The sequence below is a fragment of the Typha angustifolia genome, chromosome 11 (genome assembly GCF_048772165.1).
Source record: "Typha angustifolia cultivar Huaian chromosome 11, ASM4877216v1, whole genome shotgun sequence".
NCBI lineage: Eukaryota > Viridiplantae > Streptophyta > Magnoliopsida > Poales > Typhaceae > Typha > Typha angustifolia.
In genome coordinates, this window is record NC_133249.1 from 1,268,205 (window position 1) to 1,293,469 (window position 25,265).

At 38.6% G+C, this 25,265-nt stretch overlaps 4 protein-coding genes and 3 non-coding genes across 9 annotated transcripts; 4 read left to right on the forward strand and 3 right to left on the reverse strand.

The window, feature by feature from the left end:
• Nucleotides 1-338: 338 nt before the first annotated feature.
• On the forward strand, nt 339-432 carry LOC140771526 (small nucleolar RNA Z43). Its single transcript, XR_012106180.1, has one exon. It is a non-coding gene; the product is annotated as a small nucleolar RNA Z43 (small nucleolar RNA).
• Nucleotides 433-632: 200 nt separating this feature from the next.
• Nucleotides 633-712, forward strand: LOC140771531 (small nucleolar RNA U83). The gene has a single exon (XR_012106186.1). It is a non-coding gene; the product is annotated as a small nucleolar RNA U83 (small nucleolar RNA).
• An 89-nt stretch (nt 713-801) lies between these two features.
• LOC140771524 (small nucleolar RNA snR60/Z15/Z230/Z193/J17) lies at nt 802-899 on the forward strand. The gene has a single exon (XR_012106178.1). It is a non-coding gene; the product is annotated as a small nucleolar RNA snR60/Z15/Z230/Z193/J17 (small nucleolar RNA).
• Nucleotides 900-1,191: 292 nt separating this feature from the next.
• On the reverse strand, nt 1,192-5,758 carry LOC140770170 (sulfite exporter TauE/SafE family protein 3-like). Its single transcript, XM_073111210.1, has 12 exons — nt 5,237-5,758; nt 4,977-5,136; nt 4,329-4,529; nt 4,179-4,243; nt 4,062-4,089; nt 3,891-3,979; nt 3,734-3,820; nt 3,591-3,641; nt 3,249-3,470; nt 2,676-2,769; nt 1,779-1,919; nt 1,192-1,662 (listed from the first exon to the last, which is right to left on the reverse strand). Exons 1-12 carry the CDS (start codon nt 5,447-5,449, stop codon nt 1,577-1,579), a joined length of 1,437 nt encoding a protein of 478 aa, XP_072967311.1. The 5' UTR covers nt 5,450-5,758; the 3' UTR covers nt 1,192-1,576.
• A 3,497-nt stretch (nt 5,759-9,255) lies between these two features.
• LOC140769575 (uncharacterized) lies at nt 9,256-16,516 on the reverse strand. 3 transcript variants are annotated; one of them, XR_012105929.1, is made up of 3 exons: nt 15,928-16,516; nt 11,118-11,219; nt 9,256-10,122 (listed from the first exon to the last, which is right to left on the reverse strand). XR_012105929.1 is itself a non-coding variant. In XM_073110313.1 (2 exons), the coding sequence occupies exon 1, from the start codon at nt 16,497-16,499 to the stop codon at nt 15,945-15,947; it is 555 nt and encodes a 184-aa protein (XP_072966414.1). In that variant the 5' UTR covers nt 16,500-16,516; the 3' UTR covers nt 10,197-11,219; nt 15,928-15,944. The 3 variants fall into 3 exon arrangements, 2 of the variants coding, with proteins under 2 accessions (XP_072966414.1, XP_072966416.1); XM_073110313.1 differs by lacking the exon at nt 9,256-10,122 and having other exon boundaries at nt 10,197-11,219; XM_073110315.1 differs by lacking the exons at nt 9,256-10,122; nt 11,118-11,219 and adding an exon at nt 13,144-13,534.
• Nucleotides 16,517-16,848: 332 nt separating this feature from the next.
• On the reverse strand, nt 16,849-20,964 carry LOC140769572 (proline-rich receptor-like protein kinase PERK15). Its single transcript, XM_073110310.1, has 8 exons — nt 20,125-20,964; nt 18,974-19,453; nt 18,791-18,877; nt 18,615-18,685; nt 18,456-18,532; nt 17,921-18,068; nt 17,464-17,625; nt 16,849-17,256 (listed from the first exon to the last, which is right to left on the reverse strand). The coding sequence occupies exons 1-8, from the start codon at nt 20,855-20,857 to the stop codon at nt 16,954-16,956; spliced, it is 2,061 nt and encodes a 686-aa protein (XP_072966411.1). The 5' UTR covers nt 20,858-20,964; the 3' UTR covers nt 16,849-16,953.
• Nucleotides 20,965-24,149: 3,185 nt separating this feature from the next.
• Nucleotides 24,150-24,784, forward strand: LOC140770699 (mitochondrial import receptor subunit TOM7-1-like). The gene has a single exon (XM_073111956.1). The coding sequence runs from the start codon at nt 24,179-24,181 to the stop codon at nt 24,506-24,508; it is 330 nt and encodes a 109-aa protein (XP_072968057.1). The 5' UTR covers nt 24,150-24,178; the 3' UTR covers nt 24,509-24,784.
• The last annotated feature ends 481 nt before the right edge of the window (nt 24,785-25,265 follow it).

Here is a 25,265-nt window from a genome sequence, read left to right on the forward strand (position 1 = left end):
AGATTCTAAGAAACCCAATTATAAAGTGATTAACTAGTTACTACCCACCGAGGTGTCCGGAACCCACCTACTTTAATGGAAGTCGGTCCCATTATTCCGCAAGCGACAATGAGATGTTAAATCCATCCGTTGATAGAAGAGCCAACGGCGACGATGCGATCCTCAGAAGCAACACACAGGAACTCCCCCTCCCTCCAAAACCCTAATTCTTGGAAGCTCTCTATAAGTAGATGCCAATGACGCCGTCACCAACAACTCCTCATCTTCCTCCTCATCTTGTCTCGAGCTATCGATGGCGGTAAGCTTTTCTCCTCTTTCTCGATTCGCTAAGGGGATTAGGACGGTGACGAATATATCTTAAGGTCTCGTTCGTCGTAATGGCGATTCGCCTTGACGACCATCCTGATATATCACCACCCATACTCTGAGTCCGACCCCCCTTTCTCTTCTAGATCCCTAAAATGTAGTCTTATTCTTTCTTTCTTTTAGCATCTTGGCCGATGATTAAAGAAATCAATGACAAGCATATGTCTGAACTCATTTCGTGTGGATAAATCTAATCTTCTCTATGAGGCCGAGCTTTTGTGAAAATTTTATTTTATTTTTATTTTTTTTGGTTTTATTTGAATGGGGGTCTGTGATGAACACTCTGGAATTTATTTTTGATATGATATCTTCTGATTACAAACCCTACTGCCTTCCTTCTGAGGCCTCCATCGTGTTCTTCGATTACGAGATTATTAAACGTTTCTTATCTTTCGAAGTTTTCTGCCGGATCTTTTACTTGGTTTGGAGAATCCACAAGGTCGCGTGATGATTAGTTGCATAGTTCAAATGATAATCTCGACATGAGATTATGATTACCTTTGAATGTCTTTCGCTCCTAACTGACGACCTTATCATTATCTTCAATTAATTTCTCGAGTTAACATAGCGACTAAATTGTTTATTAGCTGATTAAGTGATTTGGGTCTTTTTGAATCAATAATTTGATCTTTACGTCCACATTTCTCGGTGTTTTCAATGTAGTTCTCTTCCCCACCATGTTATTATTACTATAACAAAAGAATTTATACAATAGTAATACTAAACAATCAAAAATCGACTCTAGATCGGTTCAAAAACAAGAATATAACATAATAATTTTATCTCAGATGGAGAAAAACTAACGACTTATTTGCGTATCAAAAATTGATTCAAAAGAACATTTAAGTTTTTCGCGAATACTTGCATAACAGAGGCCATGCTGGAACTATTTCTTGTTCCAGTTCCTGAATAACATCGTCGAGATTAACAAAGATAAGCAGCTAAAGCTCTTCTTGTAGCAGTTCATAATTTCTTCATATTGAAATCTAATACAACCCTTGACTCTTGAATCTGTTGGTATTAGGCCACTCCTGCTCAGGACTTGAATCCAAAATCATAACTTAAATATTCAATGAGAACTAAAATTTTAATCCTACACAAGACAACTGTATAGAAAGCTAAAGGGGCTCTTGATGCTAATATATCAAGAGGAAGAATTGAGGGGCCAAAACTCCATCAGCCTTTCATGCAAAAGTAGAGATCCTACGTCCTAGACTTTATATTTGCAGAGGTTCTCAAAGCCCATGTACTCCTGGTGCTCAATCTTGGTGACAATGTTGGAGATACCAACTCCACCTGCACAATGAGATGAAAGGTATTATGTCTGCGTTAGAAAAGATGGATAATAGCAGAGAAATAACTAGGTTTCGTGATCAAAACTATTCCATTTTTTTAACTGGAGACAGAAGTACCTAAGGAAATTGCGCTGACAAAAATTGTGGAGGCCAGGATGAAGATGATAAGTGATGCTCTCCCCATCAGAATGATCAGTTTACGCACAACATGTTGGCCAACAAAGGCAGCAACGGTAGCCACAGCAACAAAGTAGATTGCTGCCAAACCAAAAGAGGAGTCAGCGTAACAACTTGTACAACATAAAATAAACTAGCCCAGAAGATTCATATTTAACCATTTTATCAATAAAGTGGGCAATTATACTCTGTTTTTCCTAGAGATGCACTGCTGTTAATTTCAACACAAGGGCTTGTTGTTAGTAATATTTGGGCTATTTTTAGGTGTCTTGTTTCGTGAATTTCTTTTTTCAATCCAACTTACCATCTATTCTTTTTCTTCTAGAACTATAATACTCTGCTTATATTTAAAATTATTTTATTTTCTGTATTTTAAAGTGAAACTGCTAATGTTTTCGTTAAATTTAATTTAATAATGTTAAAATAATTAAAATATCTCTATCGCATTTATTAAAAAACATACAAATTTTGAGATAATATACTTAGATGAATAAAACAGCTATGGTGCACAGTTAAACTTAACAGAAAATTTAACTTTATTATTTTAAATAAAGAGCAATAAATAATTTTAAGTATAAGTACCTGAAGGTAAAATATAATTAACCTTAATTTAAATCAATCCAATGTAATCAACACTAATTTAAATCAGCCAAAAGAAACTTTTTAGATGGAATTCTTTAATTTCATTTTTTAATTCCTACATTTAAAATTTCCTATATAAACCCAAATTTCTTTAAGAAAAATATTACTTATGAACCCTAAACGAGCCCTAACAATGTGAAAGCCGAAGAAAGACAATGAAAGGAAAGAACGAGAGAGAATCGTGATTCATAGTACCATATGGCATAGGGAAACGCCTTAGGAGGTAGTATTCGACGACAGACATGGATGAGGAGAACGTCATGGCAAATGTGGCTGTAGCACTTGAAACCTGCAGCATTTCCTTTCTATCAGACATTTACCAATCACCAAATAGGATCCAGGAAGTAAATAAAGTATTTCCGCAGACAATGAAAATTTTGTACTAAACTGTGAAGAGATTATCACTACACATTTAATAGAGGTAAACATGGAAATCAAACTCAGTCTCAATTATTGGACTCTAAAGAACATCAAAGGTACAATGCTTGCACATTAAAATAATAACAGCAAGAAGTTAAGCCCTTCTACCAACTTTACTACTGAATTCATGTGTCTGTACAGTTATGTCATGATTTAATACGTGTCTGTACAGTTATGTCATGATCTTCTACATATATGCATGACTCAGTACCGTTGTCATGATCTACATATCCGACAACAAAAAATCCAGCATACTTCTTACACAATCAGTACAAGATTATATTCCATATCAATAAAGTATGACGATGATGTATAGAAGGCATGTGTGCTATAAGAGTCAAAATATACCTGAGGAGGGATGCCAAGTTCCAAGAAGAGTGGACCCATAATAAAGCCCCCACCAAGACCAAGCAGTCCACCAACAATACCAGCAACAACACCTAATAAACAATACACAAATAGCTGATGGACCTTCCAGTCAGTCCCTTCATTTCCCTTCGATGATATCACTCTCCTTCCTTTGTATAAGCTTATTGCTTCATACAAACTCACTGATAAAGATACAGGAATCTGCAAATCAACACATTAATAAGTAGCTATATCCAAAAGTAATAATAAGAAATATCCAGAAAACACTAGCCACAGATTATTCTCTAAACACAATCACAGGGAGATAACAGTAGGTAGTACCTGCAGCAAGTTCAAAACCCAGTATAATGTAGAACATGTTGATGTGTAGTTCTGCGCATGTGTATGGTGAATATCAGTAATCTTTGGATATTTGGGAAAAGAGACTAAAGAGATAACACAATTTTTCAACACGAAGACCACACCTTTGTAACCTGTAGCACAAGGAATGCCATCCATACAAAGACAAGAAGACCAAGCTCCTTCCAATAGACATTCTGAAGAATTGGGACCTGCAACGTTCATTCATTTAGTTTTACAAGCCTTGCGACACGGCAGTTTCTTTTTATCAACCAGTATTACCTCTGGATCAATAATCTTGGTCTTGTTTTGAGCACTATTGCTGGGACCTGTAGGAAGTGGTTTGTATTCCATTTCTTCACTTCCCTCACCTGAGAAACATGAGAAATTTGAGTCACATTTTTTCATTCTGTTAACAGATTAATGGGCAATGATGATTCTTTGCATGCTTACCATTGGACCGTATATGTCTGGCAGCCTCCTGGAATAAAACAAGATAGACAAGTGAATACACATTACTGAAGCAGACATAAGTGTGAAAAGAGGGGGACAAAATCTCAAGAACGTTACCTTCTTAATTATTGTCTCTTTCTTCCATGTCTCAACACCCTTCATGAATGCCTTAGTCGATGTGCCTACACAATTCATCAAATTACATGAACCATGCAAACATCGTACGCGAGAGAGATATAATTACCATGCTTGAAGATAAATTAGTACCGAGGAACAGGATGATTAGCAAAACTGTAACCATCCAGTCTGGAAATATAACATTGAAAATAACCCCAATACTGATCCCAAGCATAAGCATGGGCTGGATCAGAAGAGCCAAGTCATAATCAATAATAGGCATATCCAATGTTGGATGCCTCAGCTTAAGATTGTAGTAGACTGTAGAGGCAGCCGCGCCCATGATCATACCTGACCAAAGAGAACAAGATATCAATATGGAGAAATATATATTTGAATATGTTTGACTTCTGATTAGAATCTTAACTAATACAAACCAGATAAACTAAGCAGTGCAAGATCTTGATCCCCCACAATGTGGTTCCCATGAGAAAAAGAAATCTAAATTTACAGAGAATTATTCAGGCAACATATTATTGGAACTTGGCGTCCAGTCAAACAGTAGACAATGATAATTTAAAAGTTTCTAAATTAAAATAGGAAAATTTAATCTCTGTTCCATTTGGGTTCCTACTTAAGAACTCTTATCATGTCTAGTCCTTAAATTTTTACAATCATTAGATTGATTTCCTGACAGTGATTCTTCATAAAATTTCAAGGGTTTTGGAATTTGCATGTACTATTTCTACATCTTTAGCCTGGTAGCAGACAAGAAAACCGAGAGAAAGAGAAACTTACATTTTGATATCGCTGTGGATGATTTCGGATCAAACCCGATGATCAACGTTAACATGGGAACAAAAATCCCTCCGCCACCGACGCCTCCAACACTGCCAAAAGCTGCTCCACAGAATCCGATTATGGTACCCAAAACAATTTGCCATCCGAATTCCATAGGCTATCATCAAACACAACAACTTCAGCATTCCAAACACTCAATCCAAACTCATTTTAATCCAAAAAGGAAAAAAAACAAACCCAAATCGTAAAAAACTTACCGGCCAAACGTGTTCATAGGAAGATCCATCACTCTGCCACAAGAAGTTGACAACCTTCAACAAGTAACTCGCTGTCGTCGTGTTCCCGTCGGTAATGGAATCAAAGCCTTCAATCTTAAGCCCTCGCTCCGCCGACACCAAAGAAGAGGCCAGGAGGAACCCAAACCCGACAACGGTCACGAAAGCCAACTTTCTACACCATTTCCCTTCCATTTTCGCTCTAAAGGTCTCGTCTGTAACCCTTTCCGGTGATACAAAGCACAACTAAACTACAAAGAGATCTCTCTTTCGCCGCAAACTAAATCCCACCAAGAAAAGAAAAGACCAAAAAAAAACCCTACGAGAGAGTTCAGAGGAGGAGGAGATCTCCCGGTCAAATCGGTGCCAACGTGACGGGAGTAATCACCGAATTTTAGAGGCCGCTCCCGTGAGACCGTCCGATACGTACCGCGGGGCGGACCCGAGTTCTGTGCCTGTTTCGGAGTCGGAAGCGATGGTTGTGCCGGGTACCGAGACGAGAGCTTAAGAACGTTTAACTAAATAGCGCCAGATTCAGAATCGTAATAATACAGTGGGGCCCACGGAAACCTGCTTGCCTCCCAAGCGAAAGACGAATTTGCCCCCGTACATATTATTGATTACGACTCTTTTAGAGAGGATTATAATTCATCCAAGATTAGCTGAGACACTTCAAATTGGATTTATCTTAATTACGTTTACCAGGAATCCGCTACAATAAATAGGAATACTTTACGTGCAGGATTAAAATTAAATTAACCTCTCCCAGCTATTTCCAATAGAAGTCAGAAACAACGCATCATTGCTTTAACCCATCATGTCTTGTAGCAGCTATCATCCCATCATCAATGCCGCTGCATGTGCCATACAGACATCAATGACAATTAAAATTAAAAAAGTAAGCAATTTATCTTCATAGTGTAACTCTTAGAACATTGTTAACACCTCCTACAGAAGCTCTTCCTTGGAAAACAAAATTGCAATCCAAAGTAGTACTAATTAAGTCTACATATCCCACTAGGTTTCTGAGGCCAAATTTTGTCCCTCATCCTGGCGGCGTAATGCACTCAATGCAGTAATTACGCACATGGGACGGAGTCAATTTTGCTGGCCGCAGTGGCAGCCAAGCAGGGTGGCCACCGAATTGACTTGAATATAGGGGGAAGGAGGACGGAGGAGTGGTTAGGAAGTTGATGGGTGTTTCCTTATTTAACCCTCCATTTCATTTATTCGCAGTGGTTGGAGTGTCAGTTTGACTTTCAAGATTGTCGTGCTTTCGTAAAAACCCTCTCAGATCTATGAGAAGGAGTGGACGGACGTTGATTGTGACCCAATTCCAGCTTTATAGCTCATCGATAGATAAGCGAGCTTATCTAGATAAGCGTGTGAGTACGCCAGTGTCCCTCTCTCTCTCTCTGGCTTCAATCTTTAAAGAATTTCTATCATCAAATTGTCCCACTACCTTACCATAACTGCAGTGTAGATTAGATTTTCCAGGAACCGTGATTCACACTGCGACGTAGCTACAGAGGACTCTGCTTTCATTGGTTAGGTATGATTAACATAATCATCATTGGATGAATTATATGATCGTTTACCACCTGTTGACAAATTTTTAACAAAATAATTGCACGATCTAGCCTTCCAATCTTACGGCACAGTTCACGCTGCATGTCTCACAAAGAAATGTCTATAGTTTTATTTTAACGAAGATATATATATATATATTACACATACAAACTATGCACCTCTGTTAAATAGACAGATATAATTTAATCCAAAAGTTAGATTTACTTGATTATAAAATCAAATTAAGTCTCTAAAACTGTTTGAACACAAACTAAAACACCAATTTTCAATTAAACGAAATCAAATAAAGGCTTGTAAAGATATAAATAGCATCCAAACAAAGAAAATTCACGTGATCAACAAATCTAAAAGTACGGACATATGATATCAGAAGACATTAAAACAGTGAGATTTCAATGATTTTAAAGTACAAAGTATTATTTTAAAATGGACGAAATAGAACTCACGATGTTAGTAAATAAAGAAGCTTTATTTTTTATTTATAATAATATAGTCAAAATATTGGATGTTGAATATAGTTTTTATTTATTTAAAATGTAAGTGTGGATGGTCGATAAAGTAGATCTGAATCCATCGAACGTGCCGTTGAATATGTGTCAATGTGTCCTCACCTCACGTGATGACTCAGACTTGTCTCAAGTATTGGTGCGATTAAGGGTCCTGAAAACCTATTGAAGAAAGGAGGCCACTCAAAAGAAATATGTACCCTACTGGTAAAATTAAATAAGAAAAATATGTAAGTAAATATTACAAAAAAAAAGATTAGGTCACCAAGAACATATATATATATATATATATATATATATATATATACATCTGACACTAGCGTAAGTAGAACAGGTTTATATCATATAATGAAGGGTTAATATAAATATTCTCGACTTCATCCGGCGAACGCAAAGAAACGTGTTCGAGTTGCACTCCGATCAATGTGCCGTGGGAAGCAGTCAACAATTTATGGATGATATTAAAGAGAAAGCAACTCGCATTTTTGGCAGAGCATGGAAACCCATCAGATTGGATATAGAGGTAGCTAAGGTTGTTGATTCTCACTATACCAGTCTTATCATTCTTATCCAATACTCAGAAATCCTCACAGGAAAACAAACGTTAGTATGCCACAAAAGATCTTCCTTTAATTGCTTAAGTTTTTTAGTTGAGTTTGAATTCTAAGACTTAACGTGACACCCTATCAGCCCAACTAGAGATAATTGCAGTCCTAAATCTTAAAGTGAAGGATTAAACTCTAGGCATAATGTGCTCAACCAAACCGGATTCAACATAATAACCATGGTGGATCCACAACAACCTTCAAACAATCAAACCCTTATCCAGCGAGAATCTAATAGTAACCCTTAACCAGCAGCAGTACTTGGCCACCTATGATCGAGTCTGAAATCATGTGCATGTACCAATCAAGACTAAGAGGTTAATATATATGTAACCTTTTCCTTGACATATATGACAGCTTTTGTATCTGAGGCTGTGATTGAGTTTGCTTTTCTTGTTTTTAATCATTCAAGAGCCCAAGCACTGTACATGGACAAAATACTATCAATTTAGATATACAAAGTTATTTAGCCTTCGTCAAATTTTAATCTAATTTAAAATTTAAATGATGTATATCACGAAATTATTACTTTAAATTAAATATTGCTAAAATAAATTTTTTTATAGTAATTATTTAATATCAGAGTAAATAATCGTACGACCCCATTGGCCTGAAAAAAAGAAGTTAACTACAGACTCTATTAAAATTGGTTGATCTCTAATTGAGTTTGATGACCAATAATGAAGGGCAAAAAGAATCCTAAACCTTTCGAGATCCTGCACAAAATCTCAGCTGAATGGGACAAACATAGGTTGTCATGCAGAGGACTATATGGGCTATGACCACTCTGGGCTCACATCAATCTCTACTATTTAGCTCGTGCAAGGACGATTCATGCCTTCCTTTCTTTTAAAAGTTGGGTTGAAATAGTCCTCGCAATGTTTAAAAGGATAACAAGCCCGCTACTTACCACCACACTCACTTATTGATTGATAAGGAGATAAACATGAAAGAAAACATCTGGCTGGAAGTGGAGACGTACCATCAACTGGAATAAGATTGGGGGAGGGTGTGGATACAACTCAGACATTTGTACGACTATCTTTTCAATTAATAGCCGTCAATGTTGCTAGTCCCATACCAACCACAAGGTTGTCTTATCAAAAGAAGGCCACTTCCCACATCTAACTATATGCGTAGATTCTTTTTTTTTTTAATAGAAAAATCACCCTAATTTTGGTATTACTTACTGGCCATTTGGTAGCGTAGTACCTGTAGCATCAAAATACAAGATTCATAGCAAAGGTTCCCGATATACCTCTGACACAGGTACATCCATAGTCTACATGTTTACCTACGTTAGCAAACCAATATGTTGCTTGGTTTGCTTTACGGTTTTAGCAAATCAATATGCTGCTTGGTTTGCTTTACGGTTATAATGTGCACTGAGACACAAGAGAGAAGTAGATTATAGTCATCTATCAAAAATAGGATAGTCCAAAGGGCAGGTATTGATCCTTTGAGGATGTTGACTATTACTGTGGAATCCGTTTCAACTTCCAAGTGAGAGATTCCCAAGTCTTGGATAGCGATCAAGCCTTCTCTAAGGGCGGTAGCTTCCACAGTTAGCGACAATTGGTTCTTACCAAAGCGACTGCCGGCCATAATTAGAGAGCTCGACAAGGAATGCAAGACAAGCCTCCCCCATCAGGCTCGTTGCGATCCGAGTATGATTTGTCAGTGTTGAGCTTTAAGCATCCATGAGGTGATGGCAACTAATGGGTTGGGCGATAGGGTTTGCCATCTTTTCGAGGAGCAGGGCGAGTGTGGCGTCATATTCAAAGTAATATTGCTTCTATTCTTCCATGTTTGCCAGAGAAGGGTTGCCATAATCGATAACCTAGTTGGTTTGCTGCTGTTAGGATTTGGATTATTTACTTGGATCCGGCACCCTTTTGCCCAAGAGGAGGTGGGCATCCCAGTTGGCCAAATTTGGTTAAATTCACTCCACATGTCAGTAGCAAAAGAGCAAGCGAAGAATAGATGATCTGTTGTTTCGTCGAACATCCCGCATACTTTGCAAGCTCTCAAGCTACTGAGGTCCAAAGAATTGAGCATGGTGTGGCCGTAGGAAGTCTGTTCTAGACTGACTTCTAGAGAAAGATTTTCACCTTTGGCAGGACTCTCAACTGCTAGATAGCTTTCCAACCCTTCCAAGCAATGGAGTCTGCGAATCGAACACAGTAAGCATATTATACACCAATTTAGTGGTAGCAGAGGCATTTAAGCGCCAGATCCATTTATCTGGGCCTTCACTAAGTGATAGGTAGATGCTGAAAACTTTCTCACTTAGAAAAGGGCTCAGAAACTTTGTTCATAATTATCTTAGAAACTTTATGAACCCTGTTAATCGGATTCATATTAACAAACGTAGGCCATTTGGATATCGGAAGCTCATGAAGCCAGGGGTCTTGCCATATAGAGGTGGTAAGACCGTTTTTGACCATACTAAAGTAGCCTAGCCGCGTATGCTGAAGAGTTTTTTAAGAGTCTCAAGCTCTCGGCCACTTTTTTTGGCTTTGGGGGGGGTGAAGAGTCCCATACTTGGCTTGAACCAGTCGGATCCAGATCTTATCCTCGTTATTTAAGACGACAAGGACCCTCTTGGCCACGAGGGCCCATCGAATCGAGCGCAAGTTACAGATGGCAAGGCTCCTATGGATCTTGGGCTTGACAATGCGATCCCAACCAATCAGGTGTACACCTTTTTTTTCCCTCTACCTTTGTCCCAAAAGAATTGCCTAGCCCTTTTCCCAATCTTGTCCACGATGGCCAAGGGCGTCCAAGTGGATGACAGGAGGTGCACAGGGATCGAATTGAGCACCGAGTTTATGGGAATGACTCTACCGGCCTGGGTCAAGGTAGACCTTTTCCACCCTGCCAACTTAGTATCAATGTTATTGAGGAAAAGCTTGTGATCCCTGATTTTCAGTCTGTTTGAGGATATGAGGGCCCCTAGATAAGGGAACGGACCTTTCTCAACACTGAGGAGATTGCAAATATTATCGGCCAAGTCAGTAGGCACATTATGCATAGATTCGAACTGGCAACAGATGCTGCTTATCACACAAATGCAGTTAAAAGATGAAATAATAAGCTCCGTAATTTAATAACAAGAGGATAATGACATTACAGAAGAGAAAAAACAAATATACAGATCACCTGTGTACAATTGTTTGGTGGAGTGACCAGTCTAAAGAGAACAGTACATCACTATTAGCATAGTGATCCGTTGCTGCCTCGTATCAGTTCACACAGTGTCACCTGAAATATAATACACGGTAACAGTGAGATTTCTTTGCTAAGCTCTTCATATGTTAAAGCTATTCATACAGTAAAGCTCTTCTTAAAAATTATCTCTACTTGCCAATATGTCCAAGCTGTTGGTTATAACTTCTTTGGCATAGCAGGTCGCAAACAGATAAAGGATTATGGTATTAATCAGGTTTAACTCTTAAGTCCGTTGTAACTTATCTAATAATATTGGTCTATCAAAATAATATCTACCAATTAATAAATGCGGGTCCAACCAACTAACCAAGCGATGACTAATGTCTCGTTATCAACAATGTTGTCTATAAGTAGGACGTCATATATGATAACATTGGAATCGTGAAGATAGACTTATCAAGACCCACCACTTCCGCAGCTGGGTAGGTTATCAATCTCATAGAAGATATATTTAAGAACACTAATAATTGTAGCACTATTCTGAACTTGTAACCAACCAAACAATACAGTTCCTCATTCAATTACTTCGCTGTGGCAGGAAGAGGCCACAGCAATGTTTCGTGGTAAGATGACAAGGGAGAGGGACCAACACCAGTATGGGGAAGTAGGGTCGAGGCTAGGTTTGGGGCATTACTTCCAAGTGGATCCAAGCTTTAATAAATGAAGTCCTGCAATTCTTCTAATTTGAATTGGGCTACATCTCCAGTTACAACTCACATTAAGTGGCCCTACACAGCAGGGTTAACAAATCAAGCCCTGCACAATTTTAAGTTGGCCTGGGCTACCATCTCCACCTGTAGTTACATAAGGTGGCTTTTTTACTGGGTCCATAGGTAAATTTCTGCTAGGAGCTTATCAATTTATATTCTACCTCATTGTAGGTTCTTTTCCTTTCCTTTTTCTCTTTTTCTTTGTTGCATTCTTATCAGAAATCATAGATAAAATTTGATAATCTCAATTACATTTTTCATGGTATTGACATGAAGCTAAAAACACATTGGTCAACATTGAATCATGTGAAATTGCTCGGATGAAAGAAGAGAACCATCTTTTCTGAAGCAAGAATATACACACAAAGACCTTCAGAAGTTCAGATAGTAGATATAGAAACTTATGCATGCAATTATATACAAAGGAACAATACATGTAAGACCACTAGAAACAACATCTGGAGGAAGGGAAGGGAGTAGAGAACTACTAGAAATAAATCCTAATAAAGCCTTTATTAGAGATGCTGCAAAACTGATTCAGTTTATGAATAAGAAAATGAAGGAGAAATTAATAACAGAGAAAAGAATATATAAATCATACACCAAATAAGATGAATATTACCAAAGAAAGGAAAATAACAAGCGAACGACATCAAATGATTAGGCCGTAAAGAGGAGAGGGTGAAAGGTATAAAATTTAAACATGTTTTCTAGTTTGGTAGAAGAAAGAAAAGATGGAGGATTTCAAGTTATCAAAATGCTTGCTTGGAAACCATGCTACTTGCATTCTAGATAAGTTTCTCATTAATTGTGAGAATTTCATCTCCAGATCAAATAACAAGAGAAAAATTATACTTCTGGTAACTGATTAAGGCATAAGTAGAACTTGTGCAGTAACCTAGAGATTGTAATAGCATTAGGAAACCTATTCTACTAATCATAGTACATAGATAGATACTTAAAAACAAATCTTTTGAGGACATAATACGTTAGATCAGTGAAACCAGAATTCATACACAAAAAAAAAATTTCTTATCCTTACTTATATTTTAACATTTATATATTTCCTTTGATTTCTCACCTCTTAGCACAAATAATTTAACTAGTATCCAAGAAAAGAAAAATAGCGAAGCGCTATAAATCATTGTGCTTCTTTATTAGAGTTTAGAGGAATAACACTGTACAATTTAGCAAGACGTTATTGAACTCTAATAGAGGGAAAATCCTTAAGTTAAACTCTTGACATTTTTTTATTTATTTTTGACAAAAGGCAAGATCCCTGTTTTATTGAAACAATTAAACACAATCATCCTTACACTTTTAGTACATAGGAACTGTTAAGTTCATAGTCCTAAAAACAAAAACCACAGATACCCCTACAATGTCAACAAAAACTATCAACAGCCAGACACCCACAACTCCACTAGGGGTTACCAACAAAACATTGAAAACCTAACAAAGTTTAACCCAACAAACAACCACCACACATTAGTATACTAACAGTAGTATAAAAGAGTAACAAAGTCCCAGTTAAATCAAGCAAGCAAAAATAATAGTCTTCAATCAGTTTAGAATCTCCACATCCATTGGCTGAACCAGCTTTTTTTTGCTCTTTTTGCCGCATTCTCGCCTTGTAGCCTTGCCCAACAAAGAAACAAAGCAATTACTTTATGTTGAATGTCTTCCCAGGATTCAAACTTATTAGTAAAACTTCGATTATTTCTTTCCAACTATACATTACATATCAGAGCAGCAGCCCACATAGCAACTCATTTGGACATCTCCTTATTCTTACCAATCTTAAAATTAAACCAGTTAGGACCACTAACCAAACCCAGAACTAGGGGTGTCAAAATAAACGAGCGGCTCGGGCTCGGGCTTGACTCGGCTCATGCTGAGCTAAGCCTACGCTTATTTTCGAAGCTTGATTTAAATTTCAAGCCGAGCCTGAGCTAAAGCCGGCTCGATAGGTTCGTTACAACCTTTTGCCCGGTTAAAAGGCAGCTGCTAGTATATGCATATACATACATACATACGTACATATATATATATATATATATAAAGGCTAATCTGGTAATAGAGATGCTCATGGTATACTATGCCATGCCTTATATGGTAGAGTGCAAAGAGTTCTGCAGCAATAAATGAAGTCTTGTCAAGTTGGCATCTCTAGGCAGAGGTCTGGGCTTGTCAAAGTCAAGAGAGCAATTGCTTACGGAGCTAAGGAGCTAAAATGTTCCTATTTATTTCGATGAGTAATTCAAAAGAGAGAGTAATACTAATCTCATGGTTTCCCATTTCAACCAAACTCCAAACTCCGACGGGAGGGGGAAAGGTCCAATTTTGGAGCAGCAATCACTTTAGAGAGAGAGAGAGCAATGAGGAGAGGAAGAACTCAATACAAAGGCAATCCACATTCTATAAAAGAAGACGTGGCTAACAAAATCTCCTCCGGCCTCCTCCTCCTCCTACTCCTTCAGCCTCTACTTCCTCCATCGACCTTCTTCTCCTTCTTTGGCAAGCCGTCGTCGTCGTCGCATCCTCTTCCAGTTAGGCTCGGGGTTGGGCTCAACTCGAGCCCGGCTCAAGTTGAGCTGAGCCGAGTCTAAATATTAAATTAGGCTCGAAATTAATTTTGAGCCAAGCCTGAGCGAGCATTGTATTAAATTGACTCGCTCAGGCTCGGTTCATTTACACCCCTACTGAGAGCCAATTTTACCTTGTGAGAAATCTGCTTCACATAATGGCATCTCACAAATAGATGGTTTACAAATTCCTCCAGAGAACAAAAGACGTGTTTTGTATTCCAGTCCACCCTCTTTTTTTAAGATTGTCTTTTATTAATATCCTGTTCTGACACATCAGCCACAAGAAAGCTTGTACCTTAAACATAATTTTTAATTTCCAATTTTCAATAAAGAGTGAGAGATGATCACCTCATGATTCAGAAATCTATAAAGAGATTTAACTAAAAAAATATCATTACTCGCAAGCCTCTACTTTATCTTGTCTTTCATGGCCGACATTGTTATCCCACTATTTTCACCATATCAATCATATCATTCTCATCATTTTTCTGCTGCTCAGTTAAGTTCCTATGGTACTTTAGGTTCCAAACACCTCCATTTCATACATCTTTAACAATAATCTTTTCATTTCATACAATATCAAATAGACCAGAGAAGTTTGTTGCCGTAGTACACGCTCCACAACTATCTTGACAAAATATGATCTTATCACCCTTTTGAATCTCCCATGCATACCAGTCTGAAACATTCTAATGGTTTGAAGTACCCATCTCCAAAAAGAGGAGATTATAGTAGAGTTATTAGTTTGAAGGAGCGTTACTTTTTTCATCTTATAGTATCTTTGCATTATCACCTTTGGCCACAGCTCTTTCCATCCTGAAATAACCATCACCACCATTTAGCTAATAATGCCTTATTCATATCGATTAAATCTAGGATCCCCATTCTTGCCAAATCCTTCCTCTTACAATCCTTCTTCTAGGAAATCAGAGCATATCCTTTCCTAGTTTCCTCAGTAGCTCTCCAAAGAAAATTCCTCCTTAAATTGTCAATTCTCTTCTTGTGCCAAGTCGATCTACTAAAAAAAAACATACAATATACGAAAATGGAAGAGTTTAATAACCGGTAGCCGGTCACTCTTCCTTAATTGGTAGCCGGTCACTCTTCCTCAATTTTCTGTCATGGGAGGGGAGCCCAAAATACTTTAAAGGCAGTTTTTCACCTTTGCAATTTAAGAAGTTCACAAACTCTTTGACAATTGGACACATGGAGCTATCAAATGCACTGTGAATGAACAACAAAGAGCTCTGCTTTTTATTATCGTATACTATAGATAGGCAAGAGCGATTAATGGTAAAAAGTACAAAGTCGAACTTTTTACTAGAAACGGAGAGAACACTGGAATTAAAGCTATAATATGAACAGCAAACAAAACTCACTCACTATCAATTCATGAAATCAAATTTCTAGATTATAGTACAATTTGAGAAGGAGCAAATGTACCTCAAGTTAAACCCCACTCAGATGAGATCTTCCACTAGAATGGGCTTACGATTTCCTCCATCACTCTCCCCTTCTCCCTCGTCTTCCTTCTCCTCACTGAGCCCTAACTTCTTCTTTCCGCCAAGTATCCCCACCCCGACTCCCTCAACGCAGGACCTCTTCCCTCCCACATCCTGCTCCTCCTGCTCTCCGCCGACAACCACAACCCTATCACCTTCCATCTCTTCCTCATCGACACCCACAACCACCACCTCGTCGCCGGAACCCTTCCTTCCTTCCACTCCACTTCCTACACCGCCGCCACCGCACACTGGCAACGTCTTCGATCCACCGCCCCCGCCGACGAGAGAATCAGCGATCTCTCCATTGCTCGGGCGCGGATCCTGGACGCATCCGCCTTCCTTCTCTTCATCATCTTCTTCTTCGGTGAAGCGAGATTTGATGGATATGGCGGCGCGGGAGAAGGCTTCGATGATCGATTCCGGAGGTAGGGCACAGTCTTCGAGGCCGGCGTCCTCCAGTTTTGGCGGGAGCAAACTCTGGAAAACTCCACCGATCTCCTCTTCCGCCATTTGCCACCGATCGAAAACTCGAGTCACGATTAGTTTGGGAGTAACCGACTTAAAAGCCGCGCCAGATGAGCATCCTAAGTTAGATCCGACGGTCCTTATTACTCCTATCAATACACTTCTCATAGTTTCCTAAAGAAAAATCTCGTAAAAACTTCAAATAATTATTTTACTCTCAATTAATTCTCTTTACTAATTTAGTAGATAATCAATGTCTATATAAAAAATAAGCAATAGTTCGTTGAGTCTATACCCAATTATTAACACAAACAACTGTGTAAACAATTTGGAGGTTAATGTTTCTCTCAACAAATATTCTGCATGAGAATAATCACAATTGGATTCTTTAACCTTTGGTATGGTAGTCTTCCTACCCAAAGTGATAACTTCACAAGAGAAGCAAATTACAAAAGGGAGAGCAAGCAACAACAAACTGATCACAATACAATAACAGTGACTAAATTCCGGTGCTGAAGCCATGGCTGCCTCTCGACCAACGTCCGCGTGATTCGACTTCTCCTGTGTCTGCTCCACTGCTCGACGTGGTCTGATTCACACCATACTCACTGGTTGTTTCACTGAATTCGGCGCTACTGATGTCTTCTTGGTTCCCAAATGCCATTTTCCTGAGTCTTCTTACGTCGCTCTGTTGACCTGAATCCTTTCCAGGCTCGCGAGGGCCATGGAAAGAGCTTTGGCCAGGTTTAATGCCAACATTCAAATCCTCATTGGAGATTTCTCCTTCCAGGTACCGAATTATCTGCTCTCGAGTTTTAAAAAACAAAGTTGATTAAACCAAGCAGTGAAACCAAAACAAAAATTTCATGTTTGAGTTCTCCAAAAGAGTACTGATTATTAGAATAATATTGACTACCATAGAGACAGGGAGGAAGCAAGGAAAGGTGAATGCTGTATTTAAACAGCCATTTCATACGAGATCTGCAGATTATAGCATTAGAAAATGCACCTGACTCATTTTTGGACGATGACTTGCTGAATGGCGCACAGCAGCAGCGGCGCACTCAATCAAGCGTGCCATTTCATAAGGATCATAGTTCGTTTTAAGTCGTGGATCGACGAGCTCGTCGTAGTTGTCCTCTTTGAGAGCTCGTGTCATCAATGGCCGTGCCTGCATGAAAAGACACAAGACCCAAATGACTGCAAGGGAAATCCACCAATATATGACATAGGAGGAATACTACTACGGATTACTTGCATGTATTTTTCTTGGAAATACAGCAGCAAAATCTCGCAGACAAGTTTGACAAGAACCTAACGAAGCATATGAGTAAAGTTTACACAGCATGCAGAAAAAAAAAGTCAACTTCAGATGTACAGTGACTGCTGTTTTACTGCAGCTGATACTTTATAGAATAAGGTCCAGCAAGAAAATTTCTAGAGAAGAGAGTTGTTTGGACACTAACCCAACCAACCAAGGTCTCATCCATGTAAGTCTGAGATGATTGTACAGGTTTCCTTCCGGTAATTAGCTCGAGAAGAACAACTCCAAATGAAAAGACATCAGACCTATATGTAACTTTGCCAGAAGATGCATACTCTGGTGCCAAGTACCTGCAGGAATAGAGCACATGAGAAGAGAAGACAGACATATCGGTTCCGATAGAACAACAATTATGTCATTTAGGTTACAAGACATTATTGTCTCTTTATAAAGATTGCTCCATCTCTAAACTCGTTTGGCTCTGTTTACATGCTACAACAGCATGTAGCTAGAAATGCATGCTGTATGCCAATCAGCAGGGTTTAAATATGCTAGCACTATCCAGACCTAGGTGTAAAGATTACGAAGGATTGGCATGTGTTGATACTCCTCCTGATGAAAACTATAGCATTTGTTTTGGGCATCACAATATACATTGCTCAAAACTTATGGACTATCTCTATAACAGATTTATTCAGTTCGTAGAACAAATTATGAGGTCGAGAAAAATGAATTACCCAAAAGTTCCCATGACTCGAGTAGAGACTTGAGTTCTATCTCCATGTTGAAATTTCGCTAACCCGAAATCCGCAACCTGCACAAGGTTTGCAGCTTGTTGTTTAGCCTACTCTAATGCTTGCAGTTAAAGCTACCTATTAGCCTTTCATGTAACTTACCTTTGCCTCAAAGTTGAAATCAAGAAGAATATTAGCTGCTTTGATATCACGATGAATGATCTTAGGATGACCTGCAAGTAAGTGAGACTTAAAGAGTACGAAATGAAGCATGGCTCTTGGAAAAACTGTATACTGAAATAGGAAGAAAGAAGAGAGAGGCAAGAGGATGAACTCACAGTCCTCATGCAGATAAGCCAAACCCTTTGCAGAAGTCAAAGCAATTTTCCATCTTCTGGGCCAATCTAAAGCTGGTCGATCACTCCCTACAAAACAAGCAGCATATAGATATAAACATGTAACAGTTTCTATACTGCATGGTGATATTAGGAAAATTAAAATAAAAACTGTTTAATAATTACCATGGAGATGAAACTCGAGAGTCTTGTTAGGAACAAATTCATACGCAAGCAGCCTTTGATCCCCAGCAATACAAAATCCAACTAATGAGACCAAATTCTTATGATGCACCCGGCTAATAATTTCAACCTCTGCGCAGAACTCGCGATCACCCTGCCCGCTCCCAGCTCGCAGTTTCTTGATGGCAACATCCATTCCATTGAGTGTGCCACTGTACACATAGCCAAATCCACCTTGCCCGAGAAGATTAGCGTCGGAGAATCCATTCGTTGCGGCCGCCATTTCTTCGTACGTGTAGGAACCCGTTGAGACAGCAATGGCGAGCGCCGGCGAAAGTGGGCGCTGCTGGAACTCAGAGCCACCATAAGAACCAGAAGCTCCACTGCTGCTAATTGTCTGAGAAGATGCAGTAGGAGGTGGTGAAAGTGTTTGTTGTGTTGAGAAAGGAAGGGTTGTAGAATGAGGTCCAGAAGCATGTGGGTCTGTGAAAGGAGGAGCAAGTAGTCAAGTTTCAAACGAGAAAGAAGACAAATTAAATTTACATACAAAGATTCATGCCTACAGGTACAAAAGTTTATGAGCTAACAAGTGATCAGGAGATAGTAAGAGTAATTAACCCAGGAAGATTTACATAAACATCTATGCATGAAGGCTCGGTCCTCGACCCGATCGGCCCACAGTAAAATTGGGCCGCGGTATTCACTTTTAGAATAATATTTTTAAAATATAACTTTTTATTTCATAATAACAACTAAATAATATAATAACCTCCATTTATAATATAAATATTATTTATTAAAATTACATCTTATACTATACACTAACTAATTAATAATTTACTGTTGATATATATATATATTTCATCAATCTACTTTATATCAAATTAAAGAATATTATTTGTAATTTCATAAAAAATAATTTTTTCCTATTTATTTTCTTTACTTTATATTATATAAAAAAATGATTATTACACTATTAGTCATTTTTATTTTATAATACAAATAAATAAATAAAATAGTTATTTTTAAAATAAATACATCATTTTAAGAATAAAAAAATAACTAATTGAAAATTGACCTCATTAACTAAGTAAGAAACTATGTTTGTGAAAGAAAAAGGCTTTAGTTTTAAATTATTCGTGGACGAAGGTTACCTTTGGGTGGCGTTGACGGTCGTAGCTCCTTTGGTTTCTTTCTGCAGAAATAGAGGAAAATTACGATCGCCGCCACAAAAAGAACCACCCCCCCAGCGGAAATCCCCACCACAAGCGGAATAGACACCGAGGAACTAGACGAAGTCGTTGCCGGTGGCGGTGGAGTAGGAGGAGGAGGTGGTGAAGACGGAAGGAGCGGCGGAGGAGGAGAACGCGAGGGTGTTGGGTTCACCGCCGGGGGTGGTGGAGGAGAAACCGGAGGCTTTACAGGAGGCGGCGGAGGAGAGGAACCTGGAGGCACCGGCGCTGGCGGAGATGAGGGTGTGGGTGAAGGATTCACTGGAGGAGGAGGAGGAGACGGTGTCACTGGAGGAGGTGATGAAGGAGTCACTGGCGGAAGGATCGGAGACGGTGGCGAAAGAGGAGGAGGAGGAGGAGACGTAGGTGGGGGAACAGGTGGCGGGGTGTTCGGCGGCGGAGACAACGGGGGAGGAGTATCTGGCGGCGGAGCTGTCGGTGGAGGAGTATCTGGCGGCGGAGCTATGGGGGGAGGAGTATCTGGCGGCGGAGCTGTCGGGGGAGGAGTATCTGGCGGCGGAGTTGACGGGGGAGGAGTATCTGGCGGCGGAGCTGACACCGGAGACGGAGGAGTAGATGGCGGTGGCTCTGACTCCGGAGGGGGAGGAGACGACGACGGCGGAGTCGGAGGGGAGTCGGGGGAAGGCGACGACATCGTGTAGTCGAAGGAAAACCGAGCAACTCTACAACGTTTATGTCTTTCTATACATCATATATGCTCTAAGAAAATGAAAAAAAAAATCTTCGGCGCTCTTTTGATTCTTTCAAAGGAGGTGGAAGTTGGCATTTTTATTTATAAATAAAAACGCACGGAATTCCTTTTGAGTAGCTAGAGTACAAAATAAATATAACATAGAAATTTTATTCGGTGGTCTATCGATTGCAATTAGGTGTCTCTATTTTTTTTATTTAATTTATTCTTCTAAATTAATATAGAATTTGGTGTGTATTTTTTTTTTATCATTCATGAGTCTAAAGATTAGATATAAGTTAGACAAAGAGCCAAATATAAGTTAGATGATACCTAATAAGACTAATAGAGTTAGTTGGTTAGAATTTAGCATGCTGCTCTCGTAGAATATTGATGGGATTTTGTCAATGCGTTTGCCTTTGGAAATAATATCATTGGCGGTACCAAACATATTGTATAGTGGACTCGAAGAAAAATATACATAATTTATACATCTCATTACATGCTAGGAAGCAACGTAGAGGGACATAGTAGCCTTGGGATATACCTTATTTGATTCGTATGAACGTGAGAGAAAGAGGTACTATAACCAGGGCTGCATTGCAATTTATATATTTTGAGGCTTTTGGGTTAGAGTTGCATAAACTCTCTTAGTTAAATCAATATCGTTAAGATTTAAATCCTAAAACACTCATAAAATGTAAGTATTTTTAACCATCTGAGCAGCATCAGTGTTTATCAAATGAAAAACGAGAAACAGAAGACAAATCCAAGCTGAGGAGGTTTCATAATATCCTGTTAAAAACTTTAGCTTGGTTATATTTGACAAGGCAACCTCCAGTTGTTCAAATCAAGTCGCTTAATCACGATGCTAATATCGAGCTTAGAATAATCGAAGCCGGCTTTGTTCTTCTAAATGCTTTAAAATTGCCCAAGTTAATCGTGCTAACAAGTCGACGACGACTTCGAAATTCCAGCTCATGTTCATATGTTTGTTGAATAAGTCAACCCATGATTTGTTTGTGTCGTCATGTGGTATCGTACAAGCTTTTATTTTCAAAGCTACCAAAGCCCAAAATTTATTCCTTGATAGCTAATCATCCGAGTAGAACTTACTTAACTAATTAAACATCAACTTGGATTATATGGATGAAATAATTGCGGACGAATCAGGACACGCTTATGACCTCACAGCTTAAACTAACAGACTTGTGGGTTAAAAATTTCTTCATTGCATTGCATAGGCCTTAAACTAGTATGTGTTGTAAATAATCTAAGTGACATATGCTTAGGCTATCTGATAAATCTTTCATTTGACTATCAATTTTTCTAGCACTAAAAGGGAATCAAACAAGATTGCCCAGCATAACTAAGAGTCAGAATATCTAACTTGCTGCTTTCAATCTCTCTTTCTAAATTGGATGAAATTTTCAAGCCGCTCCGTAGAATGTCAACTCCCTGGCCTTCTTGGATCAATGGATACCTTTACATAATGTCTCGAGAAAAGAGTAAAAGAAAGATTGGCAGATGTTGACCGTAAGGAAACACCGAGGAGAAAAACCTGGTGAAATGAAAGTTGTTCAATGATTGCAGATGTCTATACCTCTGAGTGGAAACGATATAGAATTTTTTTCTTTTTCCTGAGGTAGAGAAAGAGATATTCAAATTTGATATAAGTAAACTTGACTTTGAGCTCGTATATACTAATTTCAAAGCAAAAGATGCCAAGAAAATAAGTTGGTATAGACTGTATATAAGACTTCTTTCATCTCAACGGAAAATAATTTCAATACATAATAAGCTTTCTTTATCTTCTGTAGTTGCCGTCATCATTGCATTAACTTTCATCAAAATGAAACCATCAATATGATTAGATCGCAAAACAGATACATTGCGAATGTCTTAAACTAGTCAACACGTAAGTTATTATGAAATATAAGTTGTTTATCTTCTGGTTGACCATCAATTTTGAAAGGGACTCCATTACGGTAGTACAGCAAAGTAAGCATCAGTACCAAATGCTTATGTAATCTTTGTGGGAGTTTCTAAAAACCAATGCCCAATTGGACTCAGAACTAGTCAAGAAACCTTATCAATAGCTCTTTTTAATTTGCATGCTTATCTGACCAGTTCATAGAATGTATAGTTATACAGCCCCGGGCCTTCTTGGTTTAAGTAAATACCTTCTCTCTTAAGTCCACTATGGAAAAAGAACCAGGTCAAAACAAAGTGGATGTGATCAGGGATACCGTAGACTGCAGCTGAAGTCTATGAAGTTCAGATGCTCTAGTAAAATAGACTTTGAGCCTGTCGGATAAGTCAGGAAGAACACACGAGAGACATGTAAAGTAACAGACAACATCTATGTCCCACATGCAGATTAAGCATTCTTTTATCAAATTTAAAGGATAACAATCATATTCCACTAAATAGCTCAAGCTTTTAGAGTAATCGACTAATTCGATATAGTATACTCAATCATCCTTTCGTCATACAATATAGAAACAGCAGGCACTCATGAATACATGTTAGAGGACCCTAATAGAAATAAAAGGCACTAATTGACCGTTATAATAGGACTGTAAACCTATGTACAAGAATGTGGAAGTACCCAAGTAGGGAATACCACTTGCTTAAACTTCATGCTCCTAGAAAGGAGTAAACAAGTAACTGCAGTAAACAATTGGCTAAGCACTGCCAAGTTATGCTCAGCCCAAGTCTACACAATACAGCAGTCTCCTACATTTATCAAACAAACTCTAAGCAAATCAGTAATCGTCCAAAAAGAAAAACAAATAAATCAAATCCTGTTGAGAAAGCTTCAGAGGAACAAGAAGCCCTTAAACCATGGGCCAATAATATCACGTTTAGAGCCTCTAGTTGACTAAATCAAATCGCATAATTAACCACGTAATGGGTATGTAACTCTGGATCATGTTCTTATGTTGGTCGAGTAAACCAACACATGCTCTGTTTCTCCTGTCATATGGTACCGTACAAACTTTTCTAGAAAAAAACAGTCGTTTTCCTTTTAGTTGGCAAAGCCCAAATTGTATTCATGAAGTTGCTTGATGACTTATCAAATATTAGCTCAGATTATATGGATAAACTACTTGAAGATAAATCAGGACAAACTTATGATCTCAGAGAATTAAATACCAAACTTGTGAGCATGAAACATTTTATCATTGCACATGCCTTAAAGTAGTATACGTTGTCAGAAATAAGTAAACAGTATAAGCAATGCATGCTCATTGCTCTGCCTATCTACTAATCATATACTACATGGAGAAAGAGGAGCACTTGGGCCGGGCAAAAGATGAACCTTCCAAGACAGGCCCAATCCAGGGTTTCAGACAAACAACTCAAACCCCGAGTCCCAGAGTTTCCGAATCCATGGCTTCTAGGGTTTCGTCGAAGGGGAAGGATAAGGCCGGGAAAGGCTCGAAGATCTCCGATGGGGGGTCGACGGGGAGATGCGTGAAAGAGTGGAGCACTTGGGCCATGAAGAAGGCGAAGGTCATCACTCACTACGGCTTCATCCCCCTCGTCATCATCGTTGGTATGAACTCCGAGCCCAAACCCCAGTTCTCTCAGCTCCTGAGCCCGGTATAAGTGATGGAGTTAGCTCTTACCGTGTCCCAGATAAGATTATGGTATAGTAGGCGTAGTTTTGGATCCTTTCCAATGGCGGTTTTACGCTGTATGCTTAATAAAGTGTTTTAGATTGAAATATTTACTACCCACTTCGTCACTATGCATAATGTTGTGGGTTTCTGTGGTTTTGGTATGTTTTCTGTGATTGGTAGTAAGAAATACTTGAAATTTTACAACCTGTTAGTATTCTTTGTGATATAGTTCTGGTGTTCTAGTCTTATAGTTACTTGTTAATGGAGTTGAATCCAATTCTTGGTACTTACTATTGGAATTTTATCTTCAGAATTTTGGTTGCTATGTAATTCGCATATGTAATATAGTTCTGGAGCAGTACCCATATGGACTGTGGCATTCTCTTGAATAGGATTCATTTCAAATATATGGTAGCTTGAAGCTTTGAACTATCATTGTTAAATGCCCGATTGGATCTTGAGTCCTATGATCGGATATTCTTGTGATAGGTAGTTGTCTTTCTCTCAGACGTAAGGTTGCAAAATTCTTCTTTTCTCCTGTTCATTATGAATTTATGAGTACATTTGATTAATGACCTTAAATTAACCCACCTCACCTGTCAAATAAGTTATAGTAATCTGTTCTCATTAATTATTAGATTGGTTGGCAAATGGTTACAAGGTAGGTAGTAAACGCCAATTTAATATATATTAGTTTCACAAACATGCACTTATCACATTTTATCTTGTTATGGACAGCTTAT

Bases quoted from the DNA above. Each gene is read 5' to 3' on its own strand.
- LOC140769572 (XM_073110310.1), bottom strand. From the start codon at position 20,857: ATGTCGTCGCCTTCCCCCGACTCCCCTCCGACTCCGCCGTCGTCGTCT. The intron at 18,686-18,790 runs GTGAGTTCATCC...ACTTACTTGCAG, and splicing joins GGCTTATCTGCATGAGGACT to GTCATCCTAAGATCATTCAT. The intron at 18,533-18,614 runs GTAAGTTACATG...AACCTTGTGCAG, and splicing joins ATTTCAACTTTGAGGCAAAG to GTTGCGGATTTCGGGTTAGC.
- LOC140770699 (XM_073111956.1), top strand. From the start codon at position 24,179: ATGGAGAAAGAGGAGCACTTGGGCCGGGCAAAAGATGAACCTTCCAAG.
- LOC140769575 (XM_073110313.1), bottom strand. From the start codon at position 16,499: ATGGCGGAAGAGGAGATCGGTGGAGTTTTCCAGAGTTTGCTCCCGCCA.
- LOC140770170 (XM_073111210.1), bottom strand. From the start codon at position 5,449: ATGGAAGGGAAATGGTGTAGAAAGTTGGCTTTCGTGACCGTTGTCGGG. The intron at 4,244-4,328 runs GTACTAATTTAT...TGAATTGTGTAG, and splicing joins GCTAATCATCCTGTTCCTCG to GCACATCGACTAAGGCATTC. The intron at 4,090-4,178 runs GTAACGTTCTTG...GTTTTATTCCAG, and splicing joins AAGAGACAATAATTAAGAAG to GAGGCTGCCAGACATATACG.